This window comes from Rhinatrema bivittatum, chromosome 2 (assembly GCF_901001135.1).
Source record: "Rhinatrema bivittatum chromosome 2, aRhiBiv1.1, whole genome shotgun sequence".
Taxonomy (NCBI): domain Eukaryota; kingdom Metazoa; phylum Chordata; class Amphibia; order Gymnophiona; family Rhinatrematidae; genus Rhinatrema; species Rhinatrema bivittatum.
The window spans coordinates 689,559,333-689,578,705 of NC_042616.1; the positions used below are offsets into that span (position 1 = coordinate 689,559,333).

General features: G+C 41.4%; 1 protein-coding gene across 8 annotated transcripts in view; it reads left to right on the plus strand.

Annotated features, from left to right (window-relative positions):
- LRRCC1 (leucine rich repeat and coiled-coil centrosomal protein 1) overlaps positions 1 to 19,373 on the plus strand; it is a 221,413-nt gene that overhangs the window by 187,747 nt on the left and 14,293 nt on the right. For 7 of the 8 annotated variants that reach the window (XM_029591580.1, XM_029591582.1, XM_029591575.1 and 4 more), the window contains one exon: positions 16,100 to 16,235. In XM_029591580.1, the coding sequence (XP_029447440.1) occupies positions 16,100 to 16,235 (136 nt within the window). Of the gene's footprint in view, positions 1 to 5,947; positions 6,056 to 16,099; positions 16,236 to 19,373 lie in introns of those variants that run through there. The other variant, XM_029591578.1, reaches the window with a different exon arrangement.

Genomic DNA, 19,373 nt, shown 5'->3' on the forward strand with positions numbered 1-19,373 from the left:
CAGTGGGTTGTACACTCCAACCAGCAGGTGGAGATGGAGAACAGTGACTCACTGACGTTCCTCTCATAGCTCACCACAGACATCAGCCAGCCAGTATTTTTTCTTCAAAGCCAACTGTGAAAACTAAACCACCTAAACATTATTGCATCCTCCAATAATCATTATTCAAAACAGAGCATTCTTCCATTATATAATAATTCAATTTTTTTTTTTTAAACATAATGAAACACTGGACTCAGCTTCACCAACAGTAGTCACATAGGAAAACTGTACAATGAATATTGCAGAACAAAACTCACCAGGTATAGCACCATTCCATGTGCATGCAAGATCCTTACCATATACTATGTTCCTTAATAAGGATCTCACACAACAGAAGATTATGGAATGCCGCAAGGTGGCCCAGGGTGAGATGGTGGACTGGTTTGCCCTACTTTGAGGAAAGGAAATTATCAGGTAAGAAGTAATTTCACCTTCCTCTTCATATGGGCAAGCCAGTCCACACCAGTGTGATGTACCAAAGCTACTCCTCAGAAGGGCAGGAGGCTGCCTGAGGCCAAAGCAGCACTGCCCTAGCAAAGGATGAATCCTCCCGTGCAGCCAGATCTAACCAATATTATCTGGCAAATAAATGCAAGGAAGCCCATGTCACAACTCTACAGATCCACCGGAGAAAGCAAATGCAATTCTATTCAGGAAACCGCCTGGGTCGAATATGCTATTATCTGCTTCGGAAGAGGTTTCCCAGCATCCATGTATGCTGCTGTCACCACCTCCTTAATCCACTGAGCCACAGTGAAGGAGAAAGAGCCGATCCATCTTACTAAAGACATTGGTAACCTCCAGATAATGCAATAAATGCCGCTGCACATCCAAAAGCCGCAATTTTCTACATTTGTGTCCATCCTAATCACTATTCAAGGATGGTAGAAAAACTGACTGATTCAAATGGAAATCTGAAACCACCTTCGGAAGAAAGGCAAATATGGTTCTTGACGGCGTGATAAACAAAAAGGGTTCTCTACACAGCAAGGGTCTTCAGGATCAACAACCTCAAGGAAATACCCCACAGAGGATGAAAGGTTGGACCCACCAAAAAGGAAAGAACCAGGTTCAGATCCCATAAAGGCACTGGCAAATGCAAGGGGGAGTCTAAGATGCTTCACACCCCTCAGAAATCCAGACATCTGAATGTGAAGAAAGGGGCCTCCCCTGAAGGCGTCCACGATAACACGCTATGACATCCACTTGAGCGTGTTCAAGGCCAAACCTTTACTCACGTTCCTGCAAAAACTCCAGTATTAAAGGAATAGAAGCTGAAACGGGACAAGAGTGGCTCTGACTCCAATGTTCAAAAACCCACCAGACCAGGATATAGGCCAAAGAAGTGGAAAACTTTCTTGCAAGTAAGAGTTTCCACCATTGGACCTGTATACCCCCGGTTCAACAGCTGAGCCCTCTCAAGGGCCAAACTGTAAGACAAAATTGATCCAGATTGTCGTGAAATACCAGACCCTGCCGCAGAAACCTCCCAGGCAGTGAGAGCTGCCACGGATCTTCTGCCAGTAAACGGAGATCTAAATACCATGGACTGTGCAGCCAATTCAGGACCACCAGAAGCACCAAGCCTGGATGCTACACTGTCTTCTATATTAACTACTGATCATGGGCCAAGGTGGAAACATGGCCCCATGGCCAAGACTGAACCAACACATCCACTCCGTGCTAGAACATTCCAGGTTCAACTGTAAAAGCGATCCACTTTCACATCCTTGAGACTCGCTATCAGATCCAGAATGGGCTAACCCCATCGCTCCACGATGAGTCGAAACACTTCAGGAAGCAGTTCCCATTCTCCTGGATCCAACTCATGACAACTGAGATGGTCTACACGCACTTTGTTGACCCCTGCTATATGAGAAGCTGACAACGCCAGTAAATTCTGTTCTTCCCATAGAAGGAGATCCATTTCCTGAGAGTCTTGCCAACTCCAAGTCCTCCCTTGATGATTTTATATAGGCCACCGCTGTCGCGTATTTCAACATTACTTTCACTGCTTTTCCTACCAACTGGGCCTTGAACTGCAGTAAGGTAAACCAAATTGCTCGGGCTTCCAGCTGGTTGATGGACCAAGATGCCTCTCCAGGAGCCAACTAACCAAGATGCCTCTTCAGGAGCTCCTGATAGATAGCTCCCCAAACCTGTAGACTCTCATCTGTAGTCTCCAACTCCTATTCCTTTCTCCAGATGGTTCCAGTGAAACCATCACTTCCAGCGGCAAGGTCAACTGCACATTGTACTCCTGAGACAGCAGGCCAGAAGGGACCTCTGCAGAGGATGCATATGCACGCCTGCCCAAGGAACTACCTCTATCATTGTGGCCATTGAACCCAGCATTTATAGGTACGACCACACCGATGGAGAGACTGCCAATCTCAGGGCGCAAACTTACCCCAGATCTTCTGAATGCGGAACTCTGGAAGAAACACCTTACCCTGAGCTGTATCAAAGTAGACACCCAGATACTCCAGAACCTGAGATGGCTGCAGGTTGCTCTTGGACAAAGTCAATTGCTGCAGCAATTGAACCACTCTGTTCGACACTACCCAACTCTCCACATCCGACTTGGCTCGGATTAGCCAGTCATCCAAATACAGATGAACCAGAATTCCCTCCTTGCGGAGAGCTGCAGCCACCACCACCATCACCTTACAAAAGGGCCAGGGCACTGTGGCCAGGCCAAAAGACAATGCCTTAAACTGGTAATGACGGCCTAAAACCGCAAAGCACAAGTAACACTGATGCTGTTTGCAAATTTGAATATGTAGGTATGCTTCCAAGAAGTCAAGAGAAGTAAGAAACTCTTCCCTTTGTACCGCTATGAAGACTGACCTTAAGGTTTCCTTTCGAAAATGGGTAACCTGAAGGGCTCGATTGACTCCCTTTAGATCTAGAATAAGTGGAAAGGAGCCCTCCTTGGGAGCCACAAAGTAAATGGAATAATGGCCGCTGCCTTTCTGATCCTTTGGAACCGGCACCACGGCCTTCAGAGCAAGCAGCCTTTGCAACGTGGCCCGAACTGCTGTCTGCTTTTCTGCGGAATGGCAAGGGGAAACCATAAAAGCAAAAGGCATACCCACACGTACCACTTTCAAGATCCACTGGTCTGTATTGATGTGGACCCACCTCCGATAAAATTGAGACAAGTAGTTGCCTATCTCTGGAACCGGAGGATGGACCCCCCAAAACTTCATTGGGAGGATTGAGGAGCTCCGGAGCCGGAGGCACCTCTTTTACTTGGCTTCTTTGCCCAAAACGACTGAGACCTGGCAAAGGAGCAGGTACTGATTACTTGAACCTCTGGAATGGTGAAAATGCCTGGCATTCCAAAATCACCCTTTCACTGACTAAAACCGGGGGGGGGGGGGGGGGTAGACTTCCTGTCCTCAGGCAACCGAGGGAACTTGGAGTCTTCCCATCAATCTGCCATGTTCTCTAACTTCTCCCTAATCAATAAGTGCCCCTTAAAAGGCAGCTTGGTGAGACTGGACTTTGAAACAATATCAGCAGACCAGTTCCGCAGCAAGAGGAGTCTTCGAGCTGCAATCTGTGAAGCCACCCCCTACCCCCCCAACCAGTCTTATATGCCAAATTATATCCTGCATCTGCGAAGAACACAGCTCCTGGCTCCAGGTATGAGCCATTCCCAATCAATGCCTGAGCTTCCTGGGCCAACTGTAATCCGGCCCTGGTGACCATACAACAGCATGCAGAGATTTGAAGATTCATGACAACTGCCTTAAAGGCCTGTTTCAAAATCACCTCAATCTTACGATCCTGGGCATCTTTTAATACCGGACCTCCTTCCACCGGAATGGTGGTACGTTTTGTCACTGCGCAGACCGGGGCATCCACCTTGGAAAACTAGAGCTTTAGGACCCATAGGGTACAAACCCGCTTGCAAGCAACCTGTTTTAAAATTAGCCTCAGGAGAACACCATTCCAAATCGATCTATTCCTGAACAGCCTCTTGCAGAGAAAAAACCAGGACGCCTTTCACAAACTAACCATCACAAGATTCTTCTTCGGTTCCTGAGTTGCTGCAGGCAAGGCCTCCTCACAACCAAGGGTCTTCAGGGTCTGTAAAATGAAACCCATCTTGTCTCTGTGAAAAAGCTGAAGCATCGTCCTGTGTGGCTCTGCATCTGGAGGAATCTCCCCCTCGTCCAAAAATGCCTCAGGATCCCCCATCAAGGATCCTGTCTCTTCCCAGGAGTCTCCTGAAGAATCTGCATTCTTACCTTCTCCCTAAGCACGCTGAGCCATTCTCCGCTTTATCCTTCTGGGGGGGACAAATTCTCCTTTGACCGCTTCCTTGATGTCAAGGAGGGAGACCGCTGATGCAGGCATTCCCGAGATTATACCCAGGGCCCATCCTGCTATTAACAAAAAGCCCTACAGTCCTTTAAAAAAATTCCACCCATGACACAGTGGAAAGATCTATTGCCTTAGTAGGGAGGCCCCTTCTGGGCTCACCCCTGTGGGAATTGAAGGCAAGGCGGTGGGAAGGACTTCTCACCTCCACCTAGGAGGAGCTGTGGCCACACTTCCCTCCTGAGAATCTGTAGCTCCTGAAGTCCCTGCAGGGACAAATTCCCCTTGCAGACATCCCCTTGAGCCTTAATGATTTCTGGCAAATGCTCAGCAATCTCCTGGGGCTAATTACCGTCATGTAGCCGGCGGAGTAGACGCGCAGCTTTTTTCTGTGCTGCTTTCCTGACGCCATCTCTCCCCTGCGTGCGCCTCAGCAGTATTACTGCACCTCCAAAATGGTGTCTGCCGTGTGGTTTTCCTGCCACAGCACTCTGGCCGGCTCAAAAATAGCAGCACTTTGGCCCCATCACGCAACATGGCCCTCTATCCCTGCTCCTGCTCTGTGCGTGATCGCTGCAGCAAACTGCTGGTGCGGGGGGGGGGGGGCCTCTATTTTTTTCAAACTTTATTCACCATGCTGAAGATTGGGTAAAGCAGAATAGCAAAGAAACACCGGGGTAAAGATCAGGCAGAGGAGAGGAGGACAAAACAGGAGAGAGGCAGAGAGTCAGATCAACAGGACTGAGCCCAAGGCTCCCTTACCCTACCGCACTCTCCCTACAGGAACTCTCCCTCTGTTAGGAGGAGGGCAAGGGCACCAGCCTTCACCTCACTCCTGTCCGACAAATCAGACACTCAGCTGAGGGAGGGAGCAAATGCTATCACCACAGGGAGGTCAAGACAGCCTGTTCAATCCGGTCCACAAGCAAGGATGCATGTCCACCACCTGCTGGAGACTGAGAAATACAGGCTGGCTGATGTCTGTGGTGAATTATGTGAGAGGGACTTCAGTGAATCCTTGTTCTCTGTCTCCACCTGCTGGTTGGAATGCACAACCCACTGGTGTGGCCTGGCTTGCCCAGTTGAGGAGGAATGTTCTTGTTTTGAGGCTGTTGGCCGTTTATGTACGGGGAGGGAGGCACACAGTCAGGCCACGAGCCCTTTGAATTATTTCTTTTTTGGGTGACACTGACAGCGCAACTTAACAAGATATCTTTGAAGATATCCAGTTAAGTAGAAAGCTATCCGGCCACACAAGGCCTGACAACTTGAAAACCTAACTGTCTATATTCAACCTTAGCTGGTTAGATTTTCGAGTTATCTGGCATAAGTAGCATCTACTTACATATTCCGTATTTTATAAAAGTAAAAATATTTGTGTATTTTCACTTTCGCATGCACGTGTACATATTTTAAAAAAGGGTGGTCTGGGGCATTCCCAGGCAGAGCCCAACACTTATGTGCATAGGTTGCTATTTTAAAAGACACGCGTGTACATTTACCAGTTTACTCGTGTATTTTTACACCTTCTATTTGTATGGTATAAGTGATAGTAAATGTGTGTATTGTATAGTACTCATTGGGTGGAAGATCCAGGTGAACTGGGGAGAATTCAGGCTGAAGAACCAGCAAGGTCTTGATATAACGTAGAGAAGGATTGAGCGAACTGGTGGACTAATTGGTAAGCTAGATAATTTCATTTACACGTGCATGGTTTAAAATTGGCTGACTTACCCACATAAATCGGGATTTATGTAAGTCCTACTCAACTTTTGTGTATAAAATGTACACGTATATTTTTTAAAAAGCAGGAAAAGTACACGCTCAATGCATTGAAATATGTAATTTCAATTCATTGCCTGTATTCGCACATAAGTTGTGTGGTAGAGATGCGCATATTTTATAAAGCTTGCGCATATCATACATGTGTGTTATAAAATACTTGCTTAGATATACTCATGGCCATATATATGCATATTTGCAGCTGCGTGCATTTGTTTGAAAGTTATCCTCTGTATCTTCAACTAAAGTTAAATAGGAAAACTGAAGTTGTATAAACACATAGATGAAAAATGAGATCTGTGTGTACTACCCATAGAAAATGTTTAACTTCTATGTGGAGAAAACATTTTCCATCTAGTGATGCTGCATGCTCAAGATTTAATGATTATTTAATATTTAAAACTTGAATACACTTGTACAGCATGACTGTTGTTATTATCCATCAATCTGTGCACATTTCAATGGTAATTTCATATTAGGTGATTTTTTTATATCTTTATATAAAATGGAATATAATAAGTGATTAAAAATAAATTAATAGAAGCTGCCAATTTGTTTAATCAGCTTAGTTCCATTAATGTATGCAGATTGAGTTATCCGGCATGCTTTGGAATTGTGCGGTTCCTTTGCCAAATAATGAACTAAGGGAGGATTTTGCTTTTACAGATGTAAACTGCTTCTAAGAAGGACTATTTTTCTAGACAATAAAAGAGGCATTCCATATTTTTATTAAAGTACATTTTTGGTGGTGTTCTCATTTTCCTCAGTACTATGTCCAGGGAATATTGTAAGACTTCTATTGCATACTGGTTTGAAACATTCCAGTTTTTAAAGCTTAATTAGCCATAACTTAACAGCTAAAATGCCTTGTATGTAAAACAAAAAAACCCTCAAGGGGATGCCTGACTAAATTTAGAGTGAAAGCTGACTCTCCAAATATTTACATATTGTGACTTTCAAAGGCACAGGATGGCTAACAGGTAGCCTGCAAACAACATTGTCTTCCTGCTAGATTTGTTTGGTACACTTGTTGACTATCAGGACCCTAGTGAGACTAGACACAGGCCACTTACAGTGAAAGTTGAAAATCAGCCCACCAGCAGGCATGAGAAGCACAGGTCACTGGCAGGGAAAGACAGAGTGTGAGCCACTTCAGTAATTAGTGGAGCTCCTGTCTCTCTTGGGCCTGATCTTCTTCACAGGTCTAACAGTAGGCGAGGTGGAGGATCCAGGAGTACAGTCACACCTGTATTACTGCATTGCTGGCCTGATGATGATCTTTCTGTTGCCATAGGAGACTGAGGACAAGGATGGACATGGAGGGAATGAAAGAAGATAGCAGAAATTAATTCTGAATGGTGATTGGTTATCAGTAAGGAACCAATTATTGCCTGAAAGAAGTGAATAAATTAATGGTAAGTGCCGGTAGCTATCAAATCTATCGGTACTCACTATGTAGCAGAGTGGGCGGAGGTAAGATCTCTTCTCGTCCTAGTCTGCTTTGGGGACAGTTTCAGGGATTTGGGGGTGAGGATGAGATTTTTGCCCACAATTTTTTTTAAGGTGGAAAAGAAAGAAATTGGTGCTGCTCAGCAGTGCTACAAGTTTAAGACATACGGAGAGGCAGGAGAGGAGGGTTGCTTGGACAATGCTACAATTTGAAAATCTAGAGGATAACTTTCAAACAGCTGTGTATCCATATTCACGTGTATTTGGGCGTGCACAAATGTACTCCTGTATTTTATAACCTGCATGTATATGATATACGCAGGTTATAAAATATGTGTAAATGTATCCTGCAACATGCACGTGCATTTAAAAAGTTTTTTAAAAGGCGTGAATACATATTGCACTTATCTGGATAAGGTCTAATTGATCTGGCTAAGTAGCTGCCAGATAAGTAGCGGCAAAGCACTTACTTAGATAAATCTTAAAAACTTTACTTATCCAGCTAAATCAGATAGGATAGGTTTGAAAAATGCTACTTATCCAGAAAAGTAAGGTAGATGAATAAGTCTCAATTAGAGCTACTTAACTGGATTATTAAGATAGATGGATAAGTCTCAAATAGAGCTAATTATCTGGATAAGTAGCTCTATTGAGACTTATCCGTCTATCTTAGTTATCCAGATAATTAGCACTTTTAAGACTTATCCGGCTAAGTAGTGACTTTGCTGCTACTTAGCCAGATAAATCAGAATTTATCTGGATAAGTGCCACTTTCAAAATGTGTCTAGATAAGTAGCAGCAAAGCCTACATTTAGCCAGATAAATCATAATTTATCTAGATTAGTCGCAGCAAAGCCACTATGCAGCTGGATAAATCGGAGTTTGTATATAAGTGCAGTACTTGCATGCTATTTATCTGGACAAACTCCGATTTATCCAGATAAATAGCATGCAAGTACTGTACTTATGTATGTATATATCTCACTTTAAAAATATCCATGTGGAGATTTTACCTGCATAATTTACATACATTTATCCCCTATAACTTGGGTGTTATGCATGTAAGTCGGAAGATTTTCTAATATACACGCAGCAATGAAATTACCAGTTTTACCAATTAGCTACCAGCTTGCCTAGTCCTTCTGCAGATCATTGAGACACATCAGGCTCGTCAGCCTGAACTTCCCCCACCCATTTCACTTTTAAGACGTTTATGATTAGCTACTCCAGATATAGAGCATTTGACAAACTCATGAGAGGCTTCTAAGAAAAGTAAAATGTCATGGGATAGGTGATGATGTCCTTTCGTGGATTACAAACTGGTTAAAAGACAGGAAACAGAGAGTAGGATTAAATGGTCAATTTTCTCAGTGGAAAAGGGTAAACAGTGGAGTGCCTCAGGGATCTGTACTGGGACCCGTGCTTTTCAATATATTTATAAATGATCTGGAAAGGAATATGACGAGTGAGGTAATCAAATTTGCAGATACAAAATTATTTAGAGTAGTTAAATCACAAGCAGATTGTGATAAATTGCAGAAGGACCTTGTGAGACTGGAAAATTGGGTATCCAAATGGCAGATGAAATTTAATGTGGATAAGTGCAAGGTGATGAATATAGAGAAAAATAACCCATGCTGTAGTTACACGATGTTAGGTTCCATATTAGGAACCTAACATCCACCCAGGAAAGAGATCTAGGCGTCATAGTGGATAATACATTGAAATTGTTGGCTCAGTGTGCTGTGGCCGTCAAAAAAGCAAACAGAATGTTAGGAATTATTTGAAAGGGTTGGTGAATAAAACAGAAAATGTCATATTGCATCTGTAAACTAAGTATATCCCATGCTACTGATGCTAGTAATAACAGTGGCTATTTTCTAAGTCAGCTTGATTAATAACAGGTAATGGACTTCTCTTCCAAGAACGTATCCAAGCCTTTTTTAAACCCAGCTACACTAACTGCATTAACCAAATCCCCTGGCAACAAATTCCAGAGTATAATTGTGCGTTGAGTGAGAGAGAATTTTCTCCAATTAGTTTTAAATGTGCTACATGCTAACTTCATAGAGTGCCCCTTAGTCCTTCTATTATCCAAAAGAATAAATAACCGATTCACATTTACCCATTCTAGACTTCTCATGATTTTAAACAACTCTATCATATCCCCCCTCAGCCGTCTCTTCTCCAAGTTGAACAGCCCTAACCTCTTTAGTCTTTCCTCATAGGGGAGCTGTTCCATTCTCGTTATCATTTTGGTCACCCTTCTCTATACCTTCTCCATCACAGCTATATCTTTTTTGAGATGCGGCGACCAGAATTGTACATAGTATTCAAGGTGTGGTCTCACCATGGAGTGTTTTGAGTACTTGCCAGATACTGGTAGGATTGGCCACTGTAGGAAACAAAATGCTGGGCTTGTGGACCCTTGGTCTGACGCAGTATGTCATGTTCTTAGGTGTAAATATACACAAGCTGCCAAATCTACTTGCATAAATTGCTTATAAAATAGCAACTTACATGCATAAATGTTGGCAATGCCCCTGGCCTGCCCCTTTTCTACACACACACATTTACTTGTGGACCCTTGTACATGTATTTTGAAGTTTATAAAATAGCATATATGTGAGTATATGCTGTTTACACTGTTTAAGCTGATTTTTACATGCACAAGTTTTGAAAATTCACTTTTATTGGAGGTGGTGAAGGGTCCATTCAGCCATGCTAAAAAAATGTTTATCCTATGGGTGGGAGGGAGGGAGAGATTGGGGTACTGTTGGATGCTTTTTTTTTTTTTTATATTCAGTGGAAGGATAACTTTGAAACATGACCGCGCGTGCCCATATACATACGTGTTTCATATATGCATATATTATAAAATACGTGTATATTTACTATACAGCATGCACACATATGTAGGTCTACATGTGAATACATATTATGAATTAAAACCACATATTTCCATTCATTGAATGTGCATACTTTACTCACCTGTTTATACATACATGCACATACAGTATAATTTACATGCAAAATTAAATGAGGATTTACTAGCATAAGTCCCAATTTGCACATGTAATTTGTCCAATTTTATAACATGAATGCATTGAGGAAATTGCCAGTTTTACCAGTTGGTCCACCAATCCTTCACTAAGCCATCTAGACTCTCCTGACTCTTTAGCCTGAACCCCCCCCCCCCCCCCCCCAATTTACCCAGACCTACTCCCCCAGTCAGTACTATACAATAAACTCATTTATTATCACTTACGCCAGATAATTAGCAGGTGTAAAAAAATATACAAGTAAGTTGGAATATATACGCACACATGTCTTTTAAAATAGCAACTGACATGTGCATGTGTTAGCCCCGCCCTGGAATGCTTCTAGACCCCCCCTTTTTTTACACATGTATATTCATGCACAAATTGAATATATGCACATAATTGCGGCTTTTATAAAATATGGAATATGTGCATAGCAGCTGCTTATGCACATATATGCAATTTTTTGCATGCATACGCTTTTAAAATTTGCCTGTAAGCTGGTGAGATGCAAAGTTATCTGGATAATTTTGCCCTGGTAACTTTAGGCTCAGCATCCAAATAAGTGCCACTGAATGTTCAGCTGAATTTATCCTGGTAGGTTTATTCAGATAACTTCTCTGCTTACCTGCTTATTGAAAATTGATCTGATTATTTTATATTTAATTACATGTTCAGGAGTTAATTTTCAAAAGCCTGAATACAAGAGAGTTAAAATCACGTGGAAACTGTACCAGTTTTCAAAGTGGACTTGCGTACATAAGTCCGCTTTGAAAATTATTCCACTCAGTCTTTATGTACAAGTTACACTTGCTAAAACATCTGCGCAAATATTCCCTAACACACAAAGAGCAAGTTTGTTTACCATAAATGGTGTTTTCCGTAGATAGTAGAATGAATTAGCCATGCTGTATTGGTGATGTCCTCTAGTGGCACGGGGCGGAGCTTCTCTAAAAGAGCACAGAGCTTTGCTGTGTGCGGCTGCACAGGTGTACCCGTGTGTTTGACTGTTCTCCTTAGTTGATGTTATAGTGCATAGTGCAGCGAAAATCCGAGAGTTGTCCAGGGAGGAGGGCAGAATCACATGGCTAATTCATCCTGCTATCTATGGAAAACACTGTTTACGGTAAGAAAATTTGCTTTTTTCCCGTCGATAAGCAGTTTGAATTAGCCATTCTGTATGGGAGTCCCCTGTCTAGGGTTGTCATAATGCACACAAATCTGGTTGACTTCTGAAAAAGATGGCTCAGGCATTACAAGTACTTTTGGTAAGAGATGTGTGCACAACCCCCATATTCTGTGGACAGTCTCAGGTCCTAGTTGCATGTTGTAAAACCGCTGATCCTAATGGGTATCTGAAGCTGTTTGCTGGTTGAGACAGTATTGAGATGTGAAAGTATGGACAGAAGACCATATTGCTACCTTGTGCAATTGAAGTTGCAGCGATTCAAAGTTGATGAGCTTTAACTCTGGATGATGGCACAATAGATTTGGCTGAATAGCAAAAGTGAAAGCATTGAGTTAACCAGTTCACCAAAGTTCTTTTCACTACTGATGGTCCCGGTGCGTTTGGATTAAAGGATACAAATAGCTGGGATACCCGGTTGTTTGCCTGGGTCCTGTTTACAATTTAATGTGAGGAGTAGTCTTTGCCAGTTATTCTTATGAGGCTTTGGAAAAAATGTAGGTAGTGTTATTGTTTGATTCAGGTGAAAGGTTGAAACAATCTTTGGTAAGAAGGACAGGTACATTGTAAGGTGACTTTGTCATAGTAAAATTGTAAGTTAGGAGGATAGTGAACTAGTGGTTAAAGTTCACTAACTCTTTTCGCAGATGTCAGTGCTACAAGGAATAACACCTTCCAAGTTAAATTCTTCATAGAAGTAGTTCCTAACTGCTCAAAAGTTGGATGCATGAATGACTTCAGTACCATGTTGATATCCCAAAGGATTGCAGACTTTGCAATTGGTGGTCAAAGATGCAGAACTCCCATCTTGAAGCGTGACACCAATGGATGGACTGAACTGGGGTTTCTATCTTTTGTTGAATAATAAGTACCTATTGCGCTAATGTGAACTCTGATTGATGATGTCTCTAGTCCTCATGTGAATAGCATATGCAGATATTCCAGTAGAATTTCAAGGGAACAAGAAAAGGGGTCTGTGCTCCTTGACCCACACCAAATTAGGTATCTTTGCCACTTAAATGCATAATTCTTTCTGGTAGGCGGCTTTCTAGCAGAAACAAGGACATCCTGAATGCTCAATGACAAAGGGAGGTGACTCAGTACCTCCCTTTCAACCTCCAAGCCATCAGATGTAGAGAAGAATACATGAGGTGGGGTAGAGTACAGTCTTCCTGAGATAGAAGGTCTACTCTGTTTTCCAGAGGTATTAGGGGCGAACCAGAGCTGGATAGGTGTACCATGGTTGTCTTGGCCAGGCTGGAGCTATGAATATAAGATCCACTTCGTCTGAGATACATTTCTGAATTGCTCAACTTATTAGTGGTATCAGGGGATACGCATAAAACAGATTTCCCACCCAGGGTATCAGGAACGCATCCTGTGAGATTCTATCTAGGCTTGGGTACACAGAGCAAAACCTCGGTAGCTTTGTTTTATTCTCTGTTGTGAATAAGTCTATGCATGGTTTGTCCCACATCCTAAAAAGACTGTTGACTATCCTCTGGTGTAGAGCCCACTCATGGAGATGAAAAATCCTGCTCAGTCTATAAGCTTTCGTGTTGACTAACACCCTCCTCCTAGGCCTCCCTGCTACCTCGATCAAACCGCTCCAAAATGCAGCGGCCATAACTCTCACTAACTCCCGCAGAAGAGATCACATAACCCCCATACTCATTGACCTCCACTGGCTCCCAATATGCTTTAAAATCCTTCACAAGTCTCTTACTATTATTCACAAAACCCTACATAACCACAACATCCAATGGCTGAATAACTCCCTGCAATATCACACCTCGAACAGACCCACGAAAACAGCCTATAAAGGAACCCTCTACATTCCTCCCCCCCAAACTCACCCATCACATAGCCACGAAAGAACGGGCTCTGTCCATCGCTGGACCAACCATATGGAACTCAATGCCCCCTCACCTGCGCCAAGAACATTGTTCCCAAATCTTTAAAAAAAACCTTAAAATTTGGCTCTTCCCACAAGCCTTTACTTAACCCCGCAGCCCTAGATCAAAGCCCCACCCCTCCACCATTCCTACAAATACTTTCCCTGTACCCCTCAATCTAAGGCTACTCTACTTCAATTAAGTGCCCCACCACCTCCCCTTACCCTCTTACCAGCGAAATCCGATATCCCAATAGCCTTTATTCTTTTTCCTTTTTCTCTCTAATCGGGTTACTATCTCATTCAAGTAACTAACCTACGATTACATATTGTACATACTGTAAATAATTGTTATATATTAGCATATATCTTAAACAATATTGTCATATATCTTAATCAATTGTTAACTTTTTTGTTACCATACCTTTCCTTTACCTGACTCTGCTACTCTAGCCCTCTCTCCCAGTTACAGCTCCCTTAAGTTACATGTAATTTCTAATTTCCTAAGTTAATGGTTACCCCGGTTCAATGTAAACCGATGTGATATTCCCTTGAATGTCGGTATAGAAAAGATTTAAATAAATAAATAAAATAAATAGAGTGGGAGAATTAGGCTGGGATTTTAGAAAGGTACAACAAAACAAAGAACTATAAAAGAGGTGGGGCAGGAGAATAAACTTTTTATTTCTTTTTTCATGTTTTTTTTCTGGGGACAAAACACATCAATATAACAGGACGAGAGAACTAGGCTGAGATCCAAACATCAAACAATATAGAAGCACCAAAACTTGCATGCTGATATATAATAGGTATGGCAGGCAGAGCAGTAGCAGGAAGACCTTTAAGATGGTATATCAGGGGCATGACAGGTAGAAATGTGGCAGGAAGATCCTTAAGGTGGTACATTTGGGGCATGGCAGGTAGGCAGAGCAGTAGCAGTAAGATCCCTCATGGTATATCAGGGGTATGGCAGGTAGGCAGATGAGCGGTAAGACCTCTTAAGCTGGTATATCAGGAGCATGGCAGCTTCTCTTAGCACATCCTTCTATGCAAAGAGCTACAGAGGAAATACAGGTTGCTTTCTTATACATACTTGGACTTTACAATGGTAGAACATCAGCATTACTTGATCCAGATAGCAGCTATAGGCTAGATAAATAGATGATGCACCATGATTTAACCTCTGGCTAGTCTCCTTGCCAACTTGTCCTGCCTTGGCTCTGTTAAGGTGGTGAGGTCATATAGGCAAGAGCTGGTTGCTATAGTTACTAGATTTTTTTCTTAGCAGTACACAACCATAGAAGTCAATGAGTCATTGAAATGAATGGGAAACATAAACAAATGGGATAAAACATATTTGTTTCATTTTTGAGACCTCTCCATTTGTTTCAGGGGGCCACGAATGAAACAAATGTAAGCTCATTTATCATGTTGTGCCCAGTCATTTCAAATGAATGGCCATCGTTAGTGCTCAATACATCTCTTTGAATTTGTGAATGTTTTCCCTGTCTTGTGCCCCTTCGGCTGTTTAAACACCATCCTTTTGTTTGTTTTTCTTTATACATAGTTATGTAATGAAGCCATTTTGTTTTCCTCCTCCCCCTCCTATACATTTTCTTTGTAGATATGCATTGGACCTGAACTTCCTTTGATATCCAATTAAACATATTTTATTACCTTTCAATATCTTAATCTCTAGATTTTCTTCTACTTAACCCTAGCAAGGAAATACAATATTTACATAATACTTTTTAATGAAAATTTAGTAGTTTAATTTTGCTAACATTTAAATCAGCTACAGTTTCAGAAGATATATTAATATTATTGTCTTTGTTTTGAGGCATTTCTTAAACCTCAAGTTTTGTCTGTATTCTTATACATATATATACACATCAATTCCTTCCATTACATATTTTAAGTCCCTATTGGCAACAGCTTCTTGCATAAATAAATAAAAGGCAAATGGAATTAATTTCAGGTACTGCGGCAGCGGGAGTTTAATCAAAGAGATTTCTGGATTGACTGAGAATTTCCTATCCTTATGCAGAGGAATGGCCGAAGATAGCTTCATTAAAATAAACAGGGGAGCTTGTTTATAAGTTACTAGGTGCTGCATGTGATGCTTTCTATAATAAGAGGCTTATCTGAATGTAAATGATTTACAGAAGAATGTTGCATAGCTGGGAAAATAAAATATAAATACAGTAATAAAACATCTCATTAGAAATATTCAGAGATGCTTATGAATGCATGGAATGAAAAGTAAACACTACAGAAAGTGTACAAGGGATTAAAATGATGCTGAAGGCAAAACCAGATTCTTTCAGATGGTAATCTAAGGACACATATTTAGCTGAAAATACTTGTGTTTAGGATTGCAGTGGAAAAACTTCACTCTGTGGACGATGCATTTCGAAGACAGCTTGAGTCAGTGCTAGCAGCTCACCAAGCAGAATTACTACAGCTAGCAAATGACAAGCAAAAAGAAATTGAAGCAGCAAACAAAAAGGTAATGTCTGGTTTTCTACTGTGCCATTTACTGTGTAAATATTGATTCGTAGTTGTAGCATAATGCCTATCTTTCCATATTGCAGTTTCATTTTTGCATTGATGTTGTATTTCTAAACAGCTAAATTATTTCCCTTCTGTTATGGCAGTAGTCCTAATAGAACTTAACAGACTTAATCAAGTTAATGGAATGTTGGCATGGGAATGCTGAGTTCTGTTTGGTTACCATGGCAAGCTTTAACGGCCAGAAAATGCCCACAATTGTAAACAAAGAAATATGTTTTACTTTCTGCCCCACCTATTCCATCCCTCCCCCCCCCAATCTAGTTTATAAAACAATAAGGACATTCTGTTCAGTAAAAGTTGATGAAGATAAAGATCCAAGGTTTCTCAACTCTTTCAGCAGATCATTAGCTTCCATGAAAGGGCCCCTACCTCATTCTCTTCACTCATTATTTAGTCTCAGTAGCTTTTAAAGTAGAATTATCATGAACTTCGTCTATGCAGAAGATTAGTAGCATAACTGTGCAAACTATTTCCATATTTAAGCAGGGAGCAATCCCTCATATTAATGATGTTATCAGTGCTTGCACTGCCTCAAATATGAGCCTATTGAAATAGAATTTTACTTTTCATTGAATATTACATGAGAACATAAGAGGTGCCATGCTGGGGCAGACCAATGGTCTATCAAGCCCAACATCCTGTCTTCAACAGTATGGGTCACTTAGAAGAACTCAGCAGATCTAAATAGGAAGGTCAGTTCCCTAATTCTCCAGATAATTGTTCAGATCTTTTTTTTTAAACTCAGCCACTGTATACTACTAGCTTTGACCACATTCTCTGGCAAGAAATTCCATAGTTCTTTGACTGAAAAAATGCTTTTGTGTATGCCTGCAAGATATTTACAGTTCATAGGGAAACAGAAGATGTTGGCAGGTAAGCATTACAAGGCCCATCCAGTCTGCCCATTTGTGCTGTGCTGTCACAGCAGCGATATGGGCAGAAATCATTGGCTTATGCTGAAGCTAAGTATCATATATATTATTACTTACAGAAAATGCACAGTGTGTCATATTCCTGATGAGAACTTTAGCTTTTATAAAATAAAAAATACAACAGTTTGATAGCTTTTAAAGCACTTTTTGAGAGTTTTATTTAAATAAATGGAATGGGCAAAAATTGCTCTCTTAGCTTTTTTTTATGATTCACTCAGACTTGTAATTGTTATACAATATATTTTAAGACTTGAAGTACAGCATGTTTTTATGTCATCCAATAAAAGGTATTGCAGTCTTTTAAGGTTCCAGTTGTCTACAAGAACAATGTATTATAAAGATTTTCATTTCTAAACAAATTGACAAGATCATACTGCTGAAATAATTGGATATTTGAGGGGCTATATGTCAACGTCTGTGCTAAATGTTACTAGCAGAAACACAATTAAGGAAGCACTCAGGACCAAACTTGTCAATCCATTCTCCATGGACAAACAACAGCACTACAGCCATAAAAGTGGATGACGACATCCAATGGCACAGTCAGGTCTTGCTCTTTCAAAGCTAAGAAAGATTAAAAAAAAACAAAACCAAAACCCAGAGTATGCACAGGAATTACCTCGCTGTCACGCACATCCTTTATTCATTTTTTATTCTCTCCTGTAGCTGTGCGTTTTGTGAATTTAAATTTTTTTTTCCAACATAAGTACTTTTCAACAGTTTTCCTTCCTGCCTTACAAAATTAGAAAAAAAAGTTATTTTATCTCATATATTCTTTTCCTCTCTGGGGCCATGTTGGAAAAATCAGACAAGGTAGGCAAGAAGCTTTTAAAGCTTTGCACAAAGTGCCAACATAAAATGACCAGCAGACTTCAAGACCTCTATTTGAGGTGTCTAGGTCCTAACCGTGACTCTTCAAACTTTGACCACTGTGGTAAAATCTCCCCATGGGCCTGCATGTTCAGAAGCTTGAAATTAAAATACGAGCTGTATTCCCCATCAAACAAAGCAAGGTCATGTCCAAAGGTATCATCTTCAAAAGTGAAGTCTGATCCAGTCTAGATAAAGGAGCAGAAAATCCTCTTTTCCAAAGAGAAAAGCTCAGAAAAAGTACCACACGAAGGAGACCTTGCTGAAAAAGACAGCATCAAATCATCACTGCACCAAAGAATCTTCGGTGCAAGCCAAATACCATGCAGAAAAGCACTATGGCACAAAGTATGGCACCATCACGCACAGTGCCACCCACATCAGTGTATCAACTATGAATGTTTTGAATTGAGGATCTTCATGAAGCCAACCTGGCATCTGCCAGTTTCCAAATGGACACTGATTTTTAAAGGCATCTTTTTGGCAGGAAACTGGGCAGTGGTCTGAGATAACTAGTTCCTTCATTTTGGCCGTTACAACCTGATCAAAGAAAGTAGGAGATGCTAACAAATAATCTATACATGATTTAGAAGCATACACTCTGACATAATGTGTATAATCTCGCTCTCCCAGATGGAGGACTCTCCAAATATCTAACAAATTTAGGTTATCACACTGTGAGAGGGCCCATAATTTTCCCCTATAAAACTATGCAGGACCAGTCTAGATGCCTGGTCCATCTTAAATCCCCAAAAAGAAGAGTGCTGTATGGGTGGGACCCTGCGGGGCAGAAAGATCACAGAGGGCATAACCAGCTAGAGGGGAAATAATAGTGGAAACCCAGATGGGGGATATAGAGGCCCCGTCCCTCCAGGAGCAGGAGCTCCTGAACCACTCTGGAAGTTGTGTTGTAAATAAGACTGCGAAGGTAGGCAGTAATTGTGAAGTTGTTTGCTATTTGATTTAATAAAGAGAAATTGTATAAAAAAAGGCTGTCAGCTTGCTTAATGTTCCGGCCCAGAGGATTTTGCTCGGCCAGTCCTCACATATGGTGTCATACATGGGATTTTTTTTTCTTTAAGTATGGTATAGAGTAAAGCCCAAAATCTCCAGAAAAGAGAAAAGTGAGAAAAGTTTGTATATGCATAGCCTGCCAGAGGATTGAAGGCATACACTGCTGTAGTGTGCACCAGAGCACAGAGAAGAGAAAGGTTTGTTTGGAAGGAAGAAAGGTTTGCTGTGGTGCTTACCAGAAGTAACTGAAGGCAAAA